A 17,235-nucleotide genomic window follows, 5' to 3' on the forward strand; every position below is an offset into this window, starting at 1 on the left:
CTTTGAGGGCGAGGGCTTGAATGGGTCTCAGCCCAACAAAAGTACTAGAATCTGTAGTACAGTCCCAAACATACCATATGTTACATGTCGTGAACCAATTCTTTCCTAATGCTGCCGGTCAGTCAGAACGAGAACTAAGTGCAAAACCAAAACTAAACAAACCAATACAAAGGTGTATCTGTGGCAGAGCTAAACAAGGTGCAGGACAAAGTCTGAGGTAGCTTAACACATGAGCAGCGATTAAAACAATGAAAACACAACTATATGGTCATACATATATTCCCCTGTCAGCAACAGGTAGCCAGCGTGAGAGAACTAAGTGAAGACAGAGTGTCATCGACCAATGCAAGGCCGTGACAACTTTGACAAAGCTGTAGGATGATCGCAAGTCACTAAGGTGAAGAACGGGAGTTAAGGTTAACTGTACTAAAGGTTGCTTCCTGAAGGGAGCCATTGGTCTTCCGATGACTTTACAAGTAATCTGAGAAGCAATAACCGATCTACTTTTGTACCATATAAAATGATGCTATGAAATTCATATAACCGAGGATTCTTGGTTGAGCTTTCCAGATCTTTCTGTGTAAGCCTAATAATTCTTTGGCCTACAGCAGCCCCTCATGAACTATACAGGTACAAAGAGCTGCATGTGATCCATTGCTACATATATAACACTAACTCATAAACTAACAGTTAACTATCTCATGTTCATCGTGTGACTGTATATAACAAAATAAACCGATAAGAACAATATGAATTTACGATTTACAATTTATTTGTTAGAGTTTTGTAGTGCGACTCTGCAATCATGAATTTCCTTTGGGGATTGACTTACAAAACTTAAACATTATTTGTGTTCTGTGTGGCAATTACCGAGCGTTTATTCGCTTTATGTCGAAAAACGTGTTGTATTGTGATAGCCTCTGTTGGCAGTCCGCAGCAGCTGAATGACATTGTGTGCGTTCTGCATAGCAGGGATCACTTTGGATACATTGACGGGTGTGAATATGGGGAATGGGCAGGACATGATCTGGCACGCGGCGGGGAAAACAACAGCGCGTGTCGTGTGATTACAGTGTGCTGCTAAATGCCCACCTCTGGACGCAACAGGTGCGCGTGTGGTAATCGATGTTATGTGTTTGCTCACCTACACCATTCCTCGGGAAAACAGGAACCAATGATGACCTGTCTCTGATATACACTATGTATAATCAGCAATATGAAACAATACACGTATTCAGGGCAAGAATTAATTTGAGTGGCTGAATGAATGTGGTTTTACGCCGCTTGTATTCAAGCAATATCACGGCGGGTTGCACCATAATTGGCCTTCACACATGGTATCCACGTGGAGAATCGAACCCGGGTCCTCTGCATGACAAACGAACGCTTTAACCACCAGGTTACCCCAAAGCCCCAGCATGACTTTGAACTTAATTAAGATGATAGGCTCTTGTATATAAAAGAAATATAATCCAGAAGACTCTCCAACTCCGTGGGTCATAATATAGATTAAAGGCCTATGGTAGTAGCTTTCCCCAGCTATGTTTAGTTATAGAACACAGCAGTCCTTCACTGGATATCCACGCATACAATATTGTATTACACTTGGAACACAATAACAACACTGCTACTAGAGTTTTGAATCTTTTACTTAACTTCAACTGCATTTCATGAGGCATTAGACGCGGGGATCAGTGTCAAGCAGTATTTCCCATATCTTCCTGACTAAATCTAGCGCGAGTCTGAAGACAGCCAGCATGCCACTGCTCACTAAGGCATGTATACTGTAGTACTCCCGGAACTCTGCGACATTGTGTCGTAGTTATTCAACGCCGCACTCGATTTTTGCGAATTATCGAGTCTGGGCCAGACAATCCAGTGATCAATTGATCAGTCGTCAGCGCAATCAAATTGTTTGATAAACTGACAACAAATGCACGTGCGAAGAATGAGAGGGAAATTCAAACGTCATTCAACCAAGATGTGACGGCCTGTTGTTTTATCGTGGTATGAATAAGTTTAAAAACGAGTGAAAGTGTTTTTTTTTCAAAGAAACACATAAAAATCCATTCATTCAGCGAAATTAGCCACTCAGATCGCCGGAGTTAGTGAAGTCAAGCACTGACGACCTAATTTTGAATACATTCAACACAGCAACTTGCTTTTGGCGATTTGATAAAAACAACAAATACATCCCCACGTCAAGCCCGTGTATATGCCTCCTTGTTACATCGGAAATATGGACAAAAGCTTTTGATACTTGTGAGGCCTTTTACGATATATTAATTGATGAGTACGTACTTTTGTCCAGTTTTCGATCCTGTCGCCGCATATATGTGATACACCTTCACCAACATAGACTAACCCGCAACAAAAGTCTACCAACCACACTAACATAGACTAACCCACAATAACATAGACTAACCCGCACTAGGATAAGCTAACCCGCACTAACATCGACTAACCCGCACTAGGATAAGCTAACCCACACCAACATAGACTAACATGCACTAACATAGACTAAGCCACACAAAGAAAGACTAACACACACTTACACAGACTAACCCACACTAACATATACCAGCCCACACTAACAAAGACTAACCCACACTAACATAAGCTAACCTGCACTAACGTAGACTGACCCACACTAACATAGACTAACCCACGCTAACATAGACTAACCCGCACCCTTTGCTAAACCCTTCCGAAAAGTCATATTTATGGATTTGCAAAACAGTCCAATGTAAAGGGTGTACAGGGGTGTTTAATGATGTTTGCCTTCAGGAAATGTTCCAGTTACAGACAGGAATAAACTCTAGTCACCTTTATGTCTTCACTACTGGCAGCGTGAACGAAGGTGTGCCTAGCGTCCAGGTGTAGTAGGCATGTGTCCCCAATCCATGTTCATGGGGCGGTAATATTGAGCGGTATTCCAGTAATGCTGCGTGAATTGTGATTCCGACAATCTACACAGAACGGCTGACATTTAGTTCACCCATATAGTGAGAAACCAAACTACAAATATGGTATATGTATTCAAGAAACCATATCATTATAATTATGTAAAACTCCTTCAAGCGTATATGATGACCCAGATAATTGTCGATCATAGTTTCTCAACCGGGTTGCATCTTAATTCTAATATAATACATTTCTTGTATGGACAAGTTCCTGTCCTGTACAGTGAACCAGGTTTGTAACAAACACGCTTTCACTAACAAGAACATTTTCGTCCTAACCATAGGCTACTGTTGTCAATACCATACTTCTCGTTAATGAGCTAGCATTCACCCATGGTCACATCAGCCTTCCAGTGGTACACTCTGTATCGAAAGAAACCAGGACTACTATCGTCACAGCACACTGGACAATAGCGTGTAAATGTCAAACCTCTAACTTATAAAATGATATCCTCGTAACAAGCGAGGTGGGTAATTCCAAATTCCCGATCTCACAAATCTTCAGTGGTCTCCTGCTAGTGGTAAGACCATGTTATAATACTAAACTTTGCGCTTCATTCGTGTAAATAGAAATTTTAGGGTAGTTGGAAGGAATTCGATTTCTTTCGTTTACCAGAAAATATACGATAAAGCTCTGGTTCTGCAAAGCCGCAAATTCCGTTACTTCCCGATCCCGACATCTGTTTTTTTCGTTACAAGTCCCAGTGCTCAAAGAATCGCATAACGCACTGCTGTTGCTAGTCTCCATGTTTGTAACAACACACGAGGACGGGGATGGTGCGATGGTGCACGACGTAGTCGCTGACACTGCCGAGGAAGGTGCGCCGCAATGTTCCGATGCCTCGTCTGCCTGCGATGATGAAGCTCGCCTGCTCCTCCTCCGCGACCTTCAGGATGACATCTCCGTGACTTCCGGGTACGCACTTCACTTTCCCGCTGAGCTGAAAGGGACATAACTCTTGTTTTATAGAGTCATCAACAGGCAGAGGAAATATGGAACATCAATGAAATATGGATATTTACGTTACATAAATACCCTGTTATAGCAATAATAGTCTTGAGATCTGAGGTTCTGCTTTGTGAAGCGAAAACATTTTTGTTTACGTTTGACATCACCTTTGACCAGCGTTAATTCGGGTACCACCTGAGGGGAGTGCGGCCTCTGTGTCATAATCAGTCCCGATATATTCTTCTACGTGTCCTACCATAACGTCTCTCAACTTCTCCCCAAGATTGTTGACAAGCTCCTTCATTAGTTTTGCCTCCTTCCCGAACATCTTCGTCATGTCTCCTTCCACCGTCGCTTCGCCCATTCCAAAGGACACTGAACAGGAATATGCGGACTTCAAAACCCACCTTCAGGGTATATTTCCTCATTATCGGCCATACCAAAGACTGGATCATCATACAGAATTAACGTAATACCAACATGCACACCCACATATGTAATATGTTATTGTGACCATTGTTTGCAGGTTTTCCGAAATACGAGTCGTGTGTTGGTTTTGTACTGGTTTTGTACTCGGCAACATTAAGGCAGTACAGCTGCGGTTATGCTTGAACCAGGTAATGCCGGGATAAGAAACGATCCATGCTGTTGTGTACATTGACAGGAGATTTGTCAAGTCACCCAGCCACCTAGCCATTACGTCCAGCACAGAACCATTTGTGACTCGTAGTCCCCACGAGGTGTCAAAGGACATGACCCCAACAAAAGATTTAGCCTCGCCACAACACCACAACATACCCCGACACAAGGCCAACGTCCCAGTCACAAATTCCCTCCAGCCAAGGACGTGTCAACCCACCCCCACCCCCACCCCCACCCCCAGCCCTACCAGCTCTAGTCTCAGCCCCAGTCACAGATTCCCCAAGCCCAGGTGTATCCACTCACCCCCAAGACCCAGTCAGAGCCCCAGTCATGATTTTCTCCAGCCCAAGCTTCACCCACATCCCCAGGCCCCAGGCCCCAGGCCCCCAGTCACCAAACCCCAGTCCCCAGACCAAGCAAATCAATCATGATCAAATAGTAAATACCAACCTGCTTCAAACATTCCGTTGTATTCAGGACAGTGGACAAATATCACGTAATCATTTGGTCGACGTATCTGCTCCAAGTACCCTAGAACGAAACCACATCAATCACGATCTGAAATGTCTCATGATACAACCCTATGAACCACATTAGCACCATGCTGTAGAGAGAAGACCTGGGTTGGCTTGGGGACAACATCTAACAAGATACGGGAGTGATTTGTGTCTTAAAGTTACTTTGGGTCAGTAGGTGGCCTTGTGGCTAAGGTGTTCGCTTGTCACGCTGAAGATCCAGGTTCCATTCCCCACATTTTTACAACGTGTGAAACCCATTTCTGGTGTCTCTCGCCGTGATATTGTTGGAATATTGCTACAGGAATATTGCATATACTCATTCACTGGCAGCATTGGTCAGAGTCCCAGTTCCACAATGGGTTGGAAGTATCATGTTAGTTTGATGCAGAAGTATGGTTCCCACAAAATAGGGATTGGGTTTGACCAAATCAAGTTTTAAGGGTGACACTGAAGCGTCCACACAATGCTTGACATTTGTCACAACAGCTGGCCGGCACTTTTTCATTGAGAAGAATTTTCTGATATGCCTTATGCCACACAGCTTAAATACAATTAGCCATCACCGAACACCCAGAACCCTATTACCGGTATCATACGTCTTGGTATAGTCGGACTGATGAAGAGTCCACAAGACCAGTTTGCAGCTGACATGGTGTCGTAACAACTCAATCACGAATAACAAGGTGAGCGGTCGTCGTACGTCGTCGACAACAGCGGCCTGTAAATATAGACGTCTAAATCTCCCAACAAGCAGAGGTTAGTACGAGGAACGGTCCACGACGATTAGCAAGATGGCACGAAGGTGAGTGCTGTTTCCATTACACTACTCAACATGGAGCTCTGCGTACGTTTTCCAGACCACTGGGTCGTAGTGCGTGTGTGTGTAATGTCTTACGCACCCTTAGCAATACTCCAGCAATATCCCAACAATACTCCAGCATTATCCCAGCAATACTCCCACAATATCCCACCAATACTCCAGCAATATCCCAACAATACTCCAGCAATATCCTACCAATACTCCAGCAATATCCCAGCAATACTCCCACAATATCTCAGCAATACTCCCACAATATCTCAGTAATACTCCCACAATATCCCATCAATACTCCCACAGCATCCCAGTAACACTCCCACAATATCCCAGCAATACTCCAGCAATATTTCAGTAATACTCCCACAATATCCCAGCAATACTCCCACAATATCTCAGCAATACTCCAGCAATATCCTACCAATACTCCCACAATATCCCAGTAACACTCCCACAATATCCCAGCAATACTCCCACAATATCTCAGTAATACTCCCACAATATCCCAGCAATACTCCCACAATATCTCAGCAATACTCCAGCAATATCCTACCAATACACCCACAATATCCCAGCAATACTCCCACAATATCTCAGCAATACTCCAACAGCATCCCAGTAATACTCCCACAATATCCCACCAATACTCCAGCAATATCCCACCAATACTCCCACAATATCATACCAATACTCCCACAATATCCCAGCAATACTCCCACAATATCCCACCAATACTCCAGCAATATCCCACCAATACTCCCACAATATTATACCAATACTCCCACAATATCCCAGTAATACTCCCACAATATCCCACCAATACTCCAGCAATATCCCACCAATACTCCAGCAATATCCCAACAATACTCCAGCAATATCCTACCTATCCTATCGGAAACATATACTGTACAAGTCAACTTGCCACTAAATGATTATGACGTCATGATCAATGACGAATACTTCTGGCCTGAGGACATTGTGTGTCGGGACTATGTGCCAAGGTATCGTCAAAATGAACAGAAACAGCAACAATACAGAGAAAACAGCTATTAACAAAATGGATCTGTACGCACTAACCCTTTTATCTGTGATGGTTGCGCTAAGTGTGTTGACCTGGAATGTGCGCGGTGTTTTGCACCAGACACACAAAATCAACTCTGTTTTACCGGATTATGTCGACATCATTGCTATACAAGAACACTGGTTGAAGACAAGCAATATTCAATGTCTGAATGATTTGAAATGCTATAAACTTCTGTCCTACATATGTGATGATGCAACTACCAGCACACGAGGGTCTGGTGGTATTGCTCTATTGCAGAACACTCATTCCAGTTGGAAAGCACAGTGTGTAAGTTCGTCTGGGAACAGTTGTGTTGCTGTTAAGTTAACTCACCCATGTTCCGCTGACATATACGTAATTGCATGTCGCCTTCCATCCACCAATGCCCTTCATTCTACGTACAGCACGGCCCTTGACGAACTTTGTGACCTATATGATGAGCTGTGTGTCAAGGGCGAGACAATTATCCTTGGTGATCTCAACTCGGATATATGTAAGCGATCTATGTCATCACGCGACAAACTTCTGTCTCACTTTGTTAGTACTCGTTACTTAGTCAATGTTATTAATTATACTAGTTCACATACCTTCAGAAGCAAGGACAACGTGAACAAATCTCTCATTGATTACATTCTGATTCCCTCTTATTTACATAATAATGTCACATCAAGTGAAGTGTTTTTCACTCATTATGATATATCTGATCACTTTCCATGTATAGCTACCATTCAAATAAGTGATAATACAAAGGCAAAGGTTAAAGAAGCTCATTTTATTAAATGGGACAAAGCCTCCAGTATTGAGATCTCTTCATACAGGAACTGTCTCGATAATCTGCTTAACAATGCAGAGATTTGTTCACCAATTTGTTCACCAATTCATACACGGGATGCTATTGAATCATTTAGTACAGTGATAAGCGAATGTATGATCCATGCCAGTAGTGAGTGTCTACCAGTTGGTAGCTTTAAAGCGCATTTAAAACCTTACTGGAAGCAGGATGGGCTGCACAAAGATCATTTTAACATGCGCGTTGCTAGGAGGCGATGGTTGTACGAGGATAAGCCAAGGGGAGATAATTTCGATTCGTATAAAACGTATAAGCAGGCCAAGCGAGAATTCCGACGACGCCATAGACAGTCAAAGCGGGCCTATACTAAGAATCTGTACTCAGACCTAGAAAATACCTGTGAGACCGATGTGAATACATTCTATAAGTCTGTGCGGAAGCTACGTAAGCACAAAATCGGGGTTGATAAACTAACATATGATAACTCCAGCGCAACATCTCCCACTGACATCTGTCAGCTATGGGGTAAATACTATGCAGATTTAGCCAAACCGTACCATTCCGATACATTTGACCAAGATTTCAAACATCGAATTGACTGCGAAATTGACAAGATAGCCTCTAGCAATGAAACCAATTCATGTGTTGATAGTGCACTATGTGCAGACATATCCGTCCATGACATCACAAGATATGTACAGAAACTGGGTAGAAACAAATCGCCTGGCCCTGACAAAATTAATAATGAACATGTGATGTTTGGTGGTGAGCTTTTGGTAAAGAAATTAGCACTACTATTCAGTGCTATTCTTAGACTGCAGTACACACCCACTGCGTATAGACACGGTATGATTATACCCATCTACAAGGGTAAAAAGGATAAATCAAACCCTGCCAATTATAGAGGCATTACGCTGACATCTTGTTTAAGTAAACTTTTTGAGAAAATTCTTTTAGAAAGACTAGAAAAGTGGACCTCCCAAAATACTTGTAATTTTCCCGATGTGCTACAATTCGGATTTAGGAAAGAACATGGCGCAGTCATGGCGCTATTTACCCTTATTGAATGTGTGCAAACCTATCTTAATAGGGGGTCGTGTATCTACACCGCATTCCTAGATAATGAGAAGGCCTTTGACCGAATATGGCAATCAGGTCTCTTTGTTAAACTCTATCACCTAGGTATAAGAGGTAAAATGTGGTCTCTGTTACGTCACTGCTATACTTCCATGTATGCGTGCGTTCAGTATAAGGGTGAACAGTCAAACACTTTTGCTGTTAGACAAGGCATCGGTCAGGGTAGAGTCATTTCAGCTTGGTTATTTCTTGTGTATATAAATGACCTCATAACTGAACTCAGGCAGCTAGACACTGGAATATGCTTATATAATATCAGGTTGCCATGTGTATTACTTGCTGATGATACTACACTTATTAGTTACAGTCCTAAAAGTCTACAATTAGCTCTAAACACAGTTGCTAATTATGCATCCAAATGGCGACTAACCTATAATGCATCAAAAAGTAACATTGTGGTGTTTCATAAAAAGAAGCAACTAATCCGTACGCATGCTTATCACCTTGGAGATCATGACATACCTATGTCTGATCGTGTAAAATACGCGGGTGTCCTTCTCCAAAGTAATCTTTCTTTTAAGCTTTATATTGAGGACAGCTGTACTAAAGCAAGGCGCACTGTTAGTTCCCTCATCTCTGCTGGTCTAAACAGCAGGGATCTACATCAGTATGCAAGTGTTAACATATGGAAAAGAATGATATTAACAACGAGTTTCTATGGCTGTGAATTATTACCCACTCTTTATGGTAAAGATCTTGAACTAACTGAAAGTATACAGCGCTACTTTGCCAGAATTGTACAAGGTTTTGATAAACGCTCTCCCACTGATGCCACTATTGCTGATCTAGGACTCTGGACAATGGTTGGCTACATCGATAAATGCAGACTACAGCTGCTTGGGCGTCTTTGTAATATATCATGTGTCCCAATCTGTAAAACAATATTTTGTGCATCTACCTCACTCTATTACTCTCATTCTAAGAACTTAGACAGTTTATATGGCGTGTTGCTATCAACAGCTAAGAAATATAACCTAATGCACCATGTATTTCACTATATCTGCACCGGACAATTCCCGACGAAAAATAACTGGAGAAAGATTGTAGTAAATGAAATAAGTATCCACGAGGAAAAAGCATGGAAATACAAACTATCATGCAGAGCTGACCTGTCTCGATATTTTAAAATACACACAGCACTTTCACCTCATATGTTATACAGCATGACATTGTTATATCCAGAACTGAGAGAAGAACTGCAGTATGTAATAAGAATTGGATCCGGAACCAAAATATCAAAAGAATGTAAAAACTGTAACACTTTTGCTAATGATTACTATCTCCATGTTATCCTAAACTGTGGATGCTTGCTTTCAGAGAGGGATGTATTCTTCTCAACTCTAATAGATAATCTTGATGTTGAAATGTATGTCAAAATAGAGATGATGGAAGAGAATGACATGCTAGCATTCTTTCTAGGGGCCAATAACAGTGATATTGATGAAACAACACGGCATTTTACTATTATAGAGTTCTCAAAATATTTGTATAAACTAAAAGATATCCTCAATCACTTGTGGTAATAATCTAGCCAAGACCTGACGGTTGGTGACCTGTATATATTTGGAGAAATATTCCCATATCCTATGCTTGTACATATATGTATATATATATGCGTGTGTGTGTGTATGTACGCTTGTTGAATACTCTGTTACCTAGTTATATAATTGCATAACCATGTTTTCTGGATCTTCGGACCTATCTGGAGGAAATAAAGACATTCATTCATTCATTCATTCATTCATTCATTCATTCATTCATTCATTCATTCATTCATGTCCATTTTGTGATGAAGCTATCTATTCGTCCCAACAACTGTAGAGAATGTGTTCATGGTATATGTGTGCATCTGATGACTATCATTAAAAGCAGTCAGAACAATATTATTTCATCCATATTCAGAATCACCTTGAAACTAAAGCTGACAGTGATGAGCATGATCATACTTACACTCAAAGGCAAAGTCAGCACAATCACTTCCGTCCATGGAAATGACCACGGTCCGGTGGTCAGTCATGGTGTTAAAGTCTTTTCCGTTGCCTTCTAACAAGTTGAAATCTCAAGTTCCCCATGATTTCCACAAACTCTTCACTTGTGACCAGTTCTCGTGCGACAGAGCGAAAGAGACCGAAGAGTGTCAGAATATCGTGAAATATAGATGTAAGAGGCCTGGGCAAGAGCTCAAGGAATCTGATTGTAGTTAGGTTGCAAAGACAACGGTGGTATTTTACAGAACTGTGAGTAGAAGATACACAACGACGTAAGTATGGTCCCGTTACTCTCATAGGGACATCATTGTTCCAATTTGAATCAACAGAAACATGAGAAACAGAACTATAAAACATGAAGTGTTTATTCAAGAAACGTATTAGGAGAACAATGTAGAACTCCTACAAGTGCATGTTGATGACCCAGATAATTATAATGTCCATTTTCGTTTCTCAAGGGTGTCACATCGGCATTCTAACATAAAGTCTTTGTATGTGCATATTCGTCAATTGTCGCATAAAATATACAGTGAAATACGGTTATAATGACCACTTTTATACCGAATTCACCAACACAACGAACATTTTCCTCTAATTACTGTTGTCAGGATACCAAGCCTCTCCTCAATCAGCTACCCTTGCCAGATGGTCATTCTAACCTTCCATTGGTACATAGATCATCATCATCATCATAATCATCATCATCATCATCATACAATCGAGTTATACCACACTGGATAAATGTCAAAACTCCAACTTATAAATCGTGACGCCCCTTGTAACAAGAGAGATGATAAATTTCAAAAGTAGGGATCTCATGATCAGAAGTGTTCAGTGGCCAACTCTTCATGACCCGTGAAAATACGTGTTAGAGTTGATTTCCAGTAACCCGTGGTGGTCAGGCTCGCTGACTTGGTTGACACGCCATCGGTTCCCAATAGCCTAGATCGATGCTCATGTTGATCACTAGACTGCGTGGTCCAGACTCGATTATTTACAGACTGTTGCCGAGTGCGGCATAAAAGTAAACTCACACACTCACTCACTCCTGTTGGTGATTAGGTCATGGTATAAATATATTTTAGGTTCATTGTGTAAATAGAATCATTACGAAGGAATTCAATGTTTGGACTTTCACCACAAAATATACGATTAAACTCTGCCGAGCAACATTTGGCGTTACTTCTCCATCAGGCCACTTCTGTCTGTGTGACAGTGGTTGGAAACGCAAAACGTGAAAAAACTAGCATCAAGGTTAAGGCCTAATTGTCACCCTCGGGGTCTTGGCACCGTATGAAATTATCTTGTATTATAGTGTTCAGACCCCAACAGTGACAATATTTACTTTGAGGCTTGTTTTTGCGTTACTAGCTCCAGTGCTCAAAGAATCGCAAAACGCACTGCTGGTCTAAGGCAAGACTGTTGCTAGTCTGCATGTTTGTAACAACACACGAGGACGGGGATGGTGCTATGGTGCACGACGTAGTCGCTGACACTGCCGAGGAAGGTGCGCCGCAATGTTCCGATGCCTCGTCTGCCTGTGATGATGAAGCTCGCCTGCTCCTCCTCCGCGACCTTCAGGATGACATCACCGGGACTCCCGGGTACGCACTTCACTTTCCCGCTGAGCTGAAAGGGACATAACTCTCGTCGGTAATGGGTTGAATGTGTTGAGTTTTACGTCACATCGGCATTATTCCAGCCATATAGCGACGAGATCATCTGCCACGGTGGCGAAGACAGAAGTCGGTAAAGTGCTGATATTGAGATCGATTTTCGTTAGCCTCCGCATATAGACAGTCTATGGGAGAGGTCCTAAAAGCTCCCAGGCAGAGCTTAAGACATTGGTGGTGGATGCAATCTAGTTTTTAAAAATTACTTTTGCAGGCTCCACCACAGACAATAGAGTCGTAATCTAGTTCAGGAAGAACCAATGGTCTGCACAAGAGAATAAGGGTAGTCTGACCCCCTCTCCATGCAGTATTTGACATGACCATTAATGATTTAGTCAAGAGCCTTCAAGAAACACGGACCAGCAAAGACATCTCGGAACGGCGGTGCAGCATTTTGGTTTGCTGCTTACCGCCACAGTCAGCCAGATCAAAAGTCTGAGCATCGGCCTACGCAACTGGAAGTAGTGAGTGTGAGCATGGCTTATGGCCGCATTCAGCATTCAGTTCCATTTCTTAATGTCGCGGGAAAGCCCCAAACTTGAAGCCGTGTTTCATTCCCAATTCGTCTCAACCCCATACTGAGCGAGATGTATTCCTATTTCCTATTTTAGCAATTATTCACCAACATCACAGTGGGAGACATCAGAAAAGGGCTTCGCACAGTGTACCCATGCGGGGCATCGAACCCGGATCTTCGGCGTGACGAGCGAACACTTTAAGCACTAAGCTATCCCACCACCCCTCTCAAAGTCATAAACACGGGTAGCCTGGACAGAACATCAAAGGTGATAAAATCAGCGAGCCTACAAATCTGACATTATGCTTTGCTAAGCGAATTATACGACAAATTAAAAGCTTACTGGCGTCAAGAGAAAGATGTTCATCATTGAAACATGTTGCCCATGGCAACCAACCCTTCTTTAAAGAGCAGATAAAATGAACAGTTTATATTTATATGTTCTTCCAGGAGGATAATCTAAAACTACCATATTCTAACACTATAGTTCAGGTTTGACATCACCAGCTTTAATTCGTTTAGTTTTCAATACCAGCTGAGGAGTGCTCAACGAGAGACGTCGTAGTGGGGCTTCTATGTCATAATCAGCCCTGACATATTCTTCTACGTGTCCTACCATAGCGTCTCTCAACTTCTCCCCAAGATGGTTGATCAGCTCCTTGATTCGTTTTGCTTCCTTCCCGAACATCTTCGTCATGTCCCCTTCCACCGTCGCTTCGCCCATTCCAAAGGACACTGAACAGGAATATATGGACTTATGATGGGCTTAAAACACGACTACAGCATATACGACCACACTACCGCTCAAACCAAAGAGCGAAGCGTCGTACAGCATAACCATAATACCGACATACACGCACGCACGCACACACACACACACACACACACACACACACACACACACACACACACACACACACACACACATACGCATAATGACGCTATAAGACAGCAGTTCACGTACGCCGTCGTCACCCAGTCCATTGGCCATTCAGTCCAACTCAAGTTGTTCAAGGGTACAGGTGTGACACAGAAATCCTCAGGGATGTTAAAAGGTGCGACTGATGACCTAACCTGTAACACCAGCTATGGCCTCGAACCAGCACCTGTCCGATTCAGTGAAAGACCACCCCTCGGCCCCAAATCATTAACCCTTCTGGATCCAGCCCTCTGCGTATCCGCCCACCCACAAACCACGCCTAATCCCAAGCTGTCAGTTCATCAGCTCCTTCTTGCCAGAGGGTTACCCTGGCCCAAGCCCCTAGACATCTGTTATACTCAGAAAGGAAATACCAACCTGCTTCAAACATTCCGTTGTATTCAGGACAGTGGACAAATATCACGTGATCATGTGGTCGGCGTATCTGCTCCAAGTACCCTAAAACGAAATCATACAAACCATGATCTTGTCTGTCTCATGATATAGTCTTATGAACTACATAAGCATCATGCAGAAGAAAGATCTGGGTTAGCTTAAGGGCAACATCTAACAAAATACATGAGTGAGTGATTTGGGTAGTAAAACTACTTGAGGTGAGTAGGCAGCTCAGTGATGAAAGCGTTGTTCGCTCGTCACGTCGAGAAACGTCCTTTCCCCACATTGGTAAGCTGTGTGAAGGCCATTTCCGGTGTCCCCGTCGTGTTTAGCTGCAATATTGGTATAAACGGAATAAACCTATACTCACTCACTCACAAAAGCTGCTTTCGTATTCCAGTTCCACCAGGTATACCAGTTGCATAAATACACAAGTATTGTGTCCCACGAAATAAGATATAGCGGTCAACGAAGTAACCTTTACCAACAGAAGAGGGTGACATCATCCCAAAAGGGAACATGAAGTTAGAAACGGTTTCGGGATTGGGGATTGGGGATTGGGGATTGGGGATTGGGGATTCGAATCCCGAATCTGAATATTTCTTCTAAATGAGGCAACCAGTAAATGTCAGCACGAGGAACGGTCCATGACGATTATCAAGATGGCACAAGGGTGAGTGCTACAGTCACACGCTTCATAACTGAACACAACATGGAGCGCTGCATATCTTTTCCCGCCCATAACGTCGTCGTGAGAGTATTGTACCACGCCAGTCTTAGCAATATTCAAGTAATTTCACGGCGGGGATCACCAGAAATGGACTTCATGTCAGTAAATACATTGTATATGCTTACACCATACATGTCCGTTTTGTGGTGAAGCTATCTATTCGTCCCAACAACTGTAGAGAATGTGTTCATGGTATATGTGTGCATCTGATGACTATCATTAAAAGCAGCCAGAACAATATTATTTCATCCATATTCAGAATCACCTTGAAACTAAAGCTGACAGTGATGAGCATGATCATACTTACACTCAAAGGCAAAGTCAGCACAATCACTTCCGTCCATGGAAATGACCACGGTCCGGTGGTCAGTCATGGTGTTAAAGCCTTTTCCGGTGTCTTCTCACAAGTTGAAATCTCAAGTTCCCCAAGATTTCCACAAACCCTTCACTTGTGACCAGTTCTCGTGCGACAGAGAGAAAGATTTGACTGCATGACTTGTATATATAGAGACATGCGAGACCTGGGCCAGAGCTCAAGGAATCTGATTGTAGTCAGGATGGGAAGACAACGGTGGTATGTTACAGGTGAACTCTGAGTAGAAGATAAGAGACGATGTAAACATGGTCCAGGCACTCACAGTGACATGAATGTCCTTGTCTTGCCTCAACAGAAAACAACAAATCTGAAACATATATTTTCGGGTATGAGCGGGCATCGCATCCCAGTGTCAACTATACCTGAGGGAAATCGACCTATATCGTGAATTGTAGCTATGTATGTTGAATAGCCATGCCAGTTTCTTGCTTCTCAACTGGTGCTAGGACATTTTATGCTTTTAAAAATAATGTAACTAATATATATGATTTATGACATTGACCTTGTACTGATAAATGAAGACGTCATTGACTCGTCTCTATATGGCTTTTAATGCCGATGTGACGTAAAACCCAACACAACTCAACAACTCAACGGAAAGCATGGAACAAGACAAAACATACTTTAGGCGTTGTTATGGAAAGTTGAACAAGTGTTGGTGCACCGTTTCTGTTGTTTAGTATTTGTATATAACTCTTTAAGGGAATTCACCGTATTCACGCAACTTCCATGGAGCATGCATTTGTAAGTTCATTGCCCAGTCTAAATCACTGTTCACTAATGTACGTAGATAAACCTGACTTTTGTCTTCTCTTACCCCTGCATTACTCTATGTTCATGTTGACATACAAGCATTTCGGACAATTCATTTGGTTTTGCATCCAGGAGTGCATCCCAATATGTCATCAAGCGATTAGCAAGCCGGTTATGTCGTGTAAGTCCGATGGGTTGCAATGATTTTCATTTAGATGATATTGAGAACTTTTGAGAACGTGTTTAGGAACAATCATGTGTAAGCCCGGGTATTTCTTTACGCCCCTTGTTTCGTGTTTTATCCAAACGAAGATCCGTTAGAGACAAAAACTTACGGAAACACATGCAAACTCTGGGAGCAACGCGCCATACCACAAGGTTACGTGGACGTGGGTTACTGTGGTCAAAATGAACCTAGATATATTGAACTATTCACAGAAACATAATGGTGTCTGACAAAACTTTTTATGAACGTAGTGCAGTGCAAGGGAAGGCCATACTGAAGCGCAGTCACTTTCAAACTTCGTCCGATTGCAAATGCCGGGACGCGACCCTTGACATTTCAATGTTACTTTCATGTGTTGTGTCCTGAAAAGATTTATCGGAGAGTTGCTTCTTTTGGGAATGGCTTCACAAGTGTGAGTACTGGCACTCGTAATCATTTCCCCCTTTCTACAGCTGGCTATTCCCCTTGTCACAGAATAAAAACGAGTGGGCCACGAATCGACTACGTATTATTGTCCAAGACCTGGTTGCCGTTGTTTAAAACAACCATAGCGCCAAGACAACATTAATGTTAATGCTAGCCTGAACGCTAAGATCGCTTTATACGGAGGCACCCACATCAGACAACCACCATACAATGTGAGAATTTACATCTGACAAATTTCCACGGTAAACAATGTGTTACTCTCGCATGCTTTCGTTTTAAAACCATGGACATACCCTTGCGACACTATATTGACCAGCGCGTGGCTTAGGTGAGCATTAGTTGACCAGTTTTAGCA

The 17,235-nt window shown here is 42.5% G+C and overlaps 2 protein-coding genes across 3 annotated transcripts; both read right to left on the reverse strand.

Annotated features, from left to right (window-relative positions):
* Positions 1-1,631: 1,631 nt before the first annotated feature.
* On the reverse strand, positions 1,632-10,972 carry LOC137296915 (uncharacterized). Its single transcript, XM_067828814.1, has 4 exons — positions 10,827-10,972; positions 5,005-5,085; positions 4,169-4,287; positions 1,632-3,904 (listed from the first exon to the last, which is right to left on the reverse strand). The coding sequence occupies exons 1-4, from the start codon at positions 10,891-10,893 to the stop codon at positions 3,701-3,703; spliced, it is 471 nt and encodes a 156-aa protein (XP_067684915.1). The 5' UTR covers positions 10,894-10,972; the 3' UTR covers positions 1,632-3,700.
* Positions 10,973-11,211: 239 nt separating this feature from the next.
* On the reverse strand, positions 11,212-15,658 carry LOC137295788 (uncharacterized). Of its 2 annotated transcripts, XR_010957604.1 has the most exons (5): positions 15,407-15,641; positions 14,352-14,432; positions 13,671-13,789; positions 11,537-12,493; positions 11,212-11,496 (listed from the first exon to the last, which is right to left on the reverse strand). XR_010957604.1 is itself a non-coding variant. In XM_067827331.1 (4 exons), exons 1-4 carry the CDS (start codon positions 15,471-15,473, stop codon positions 12,290-12,292), a joined length of 471 nt encoding a protein of 156 aa, XP_067683432.1. In that variant the 5' UTR covers positions 15,474-15,658; the 3' UTR covers positions 11,212-12,289. The 2 variants fall into 2 exon arrangements, 1 of the variants encoding a protein (XP_067683432.1); XM_067827331.1 differs by having other exon boundaries at positions 11,212-12,493; positions 15,407-15,658.
* Between the last annotated feature and the right edge of the window lie 1,577 nt (positions 15,659-17,235).

This window comes from Haliotis asinina, chromosome 9, assembly GCF_037392515.1.
Source record: "Haliotis asinina isolate JCU_RB_2024 chromosome 9, JCU_Hal_asi_v2, whole genome shotgun sequence".
Lineage (NCBI taxonomy): Eukaryota > Metazoa > Mollusca > Gastropoda > Lepetellida > Haliotidae > Haliotis > Haliotis asinina.

Bases quoted from the DNA above. Each gene is read 5' to 3' on its own strand.
- LOC137296915 (XM_067828814.1), bottom strand. From the start codon at position 10,893: ATGACTGACCACCGGACCGTGGTCATTTCCATGGACGGAAGTGATTGT. The intron at 4,288-5,004 runs GTTGGTATTTAC...ATTCCTGTTCAG, and splicing joins CAACGGAATGTTTGAAGCAG to TGTCCTTTGGAATGGGCGAA. The intron at 3,905-4,168 runs GTAGGACACGTA...TGTCCCTTTCAG, and splicing joins AGAAGTTGAGAGACGTTATG to CTCAGCGGGAAAGTGAAGTG.
- LOC137295788 (XM_067827331.1), bottom strand. From the start codon at position 15,473: ATGACTGACCACCGGACCGTGGTCATTTCCATGGACGGAAGTGATTGT. The intron at 14,433-15,406 runs GTAAGTATGATC...ATTTCGTTTTAG, and splicing joins TGCTGACTTTGCCTTTGAGT to GGTACTTGGAGCAGATACGC. The intron at 12,494-13,670 runs GTAGGACACGTA...TGTCCCTTTCAG, and splicing joins AGAAGTTGAGAGACGCTATG to CTCAGCGGGAAAGTGAAGTG.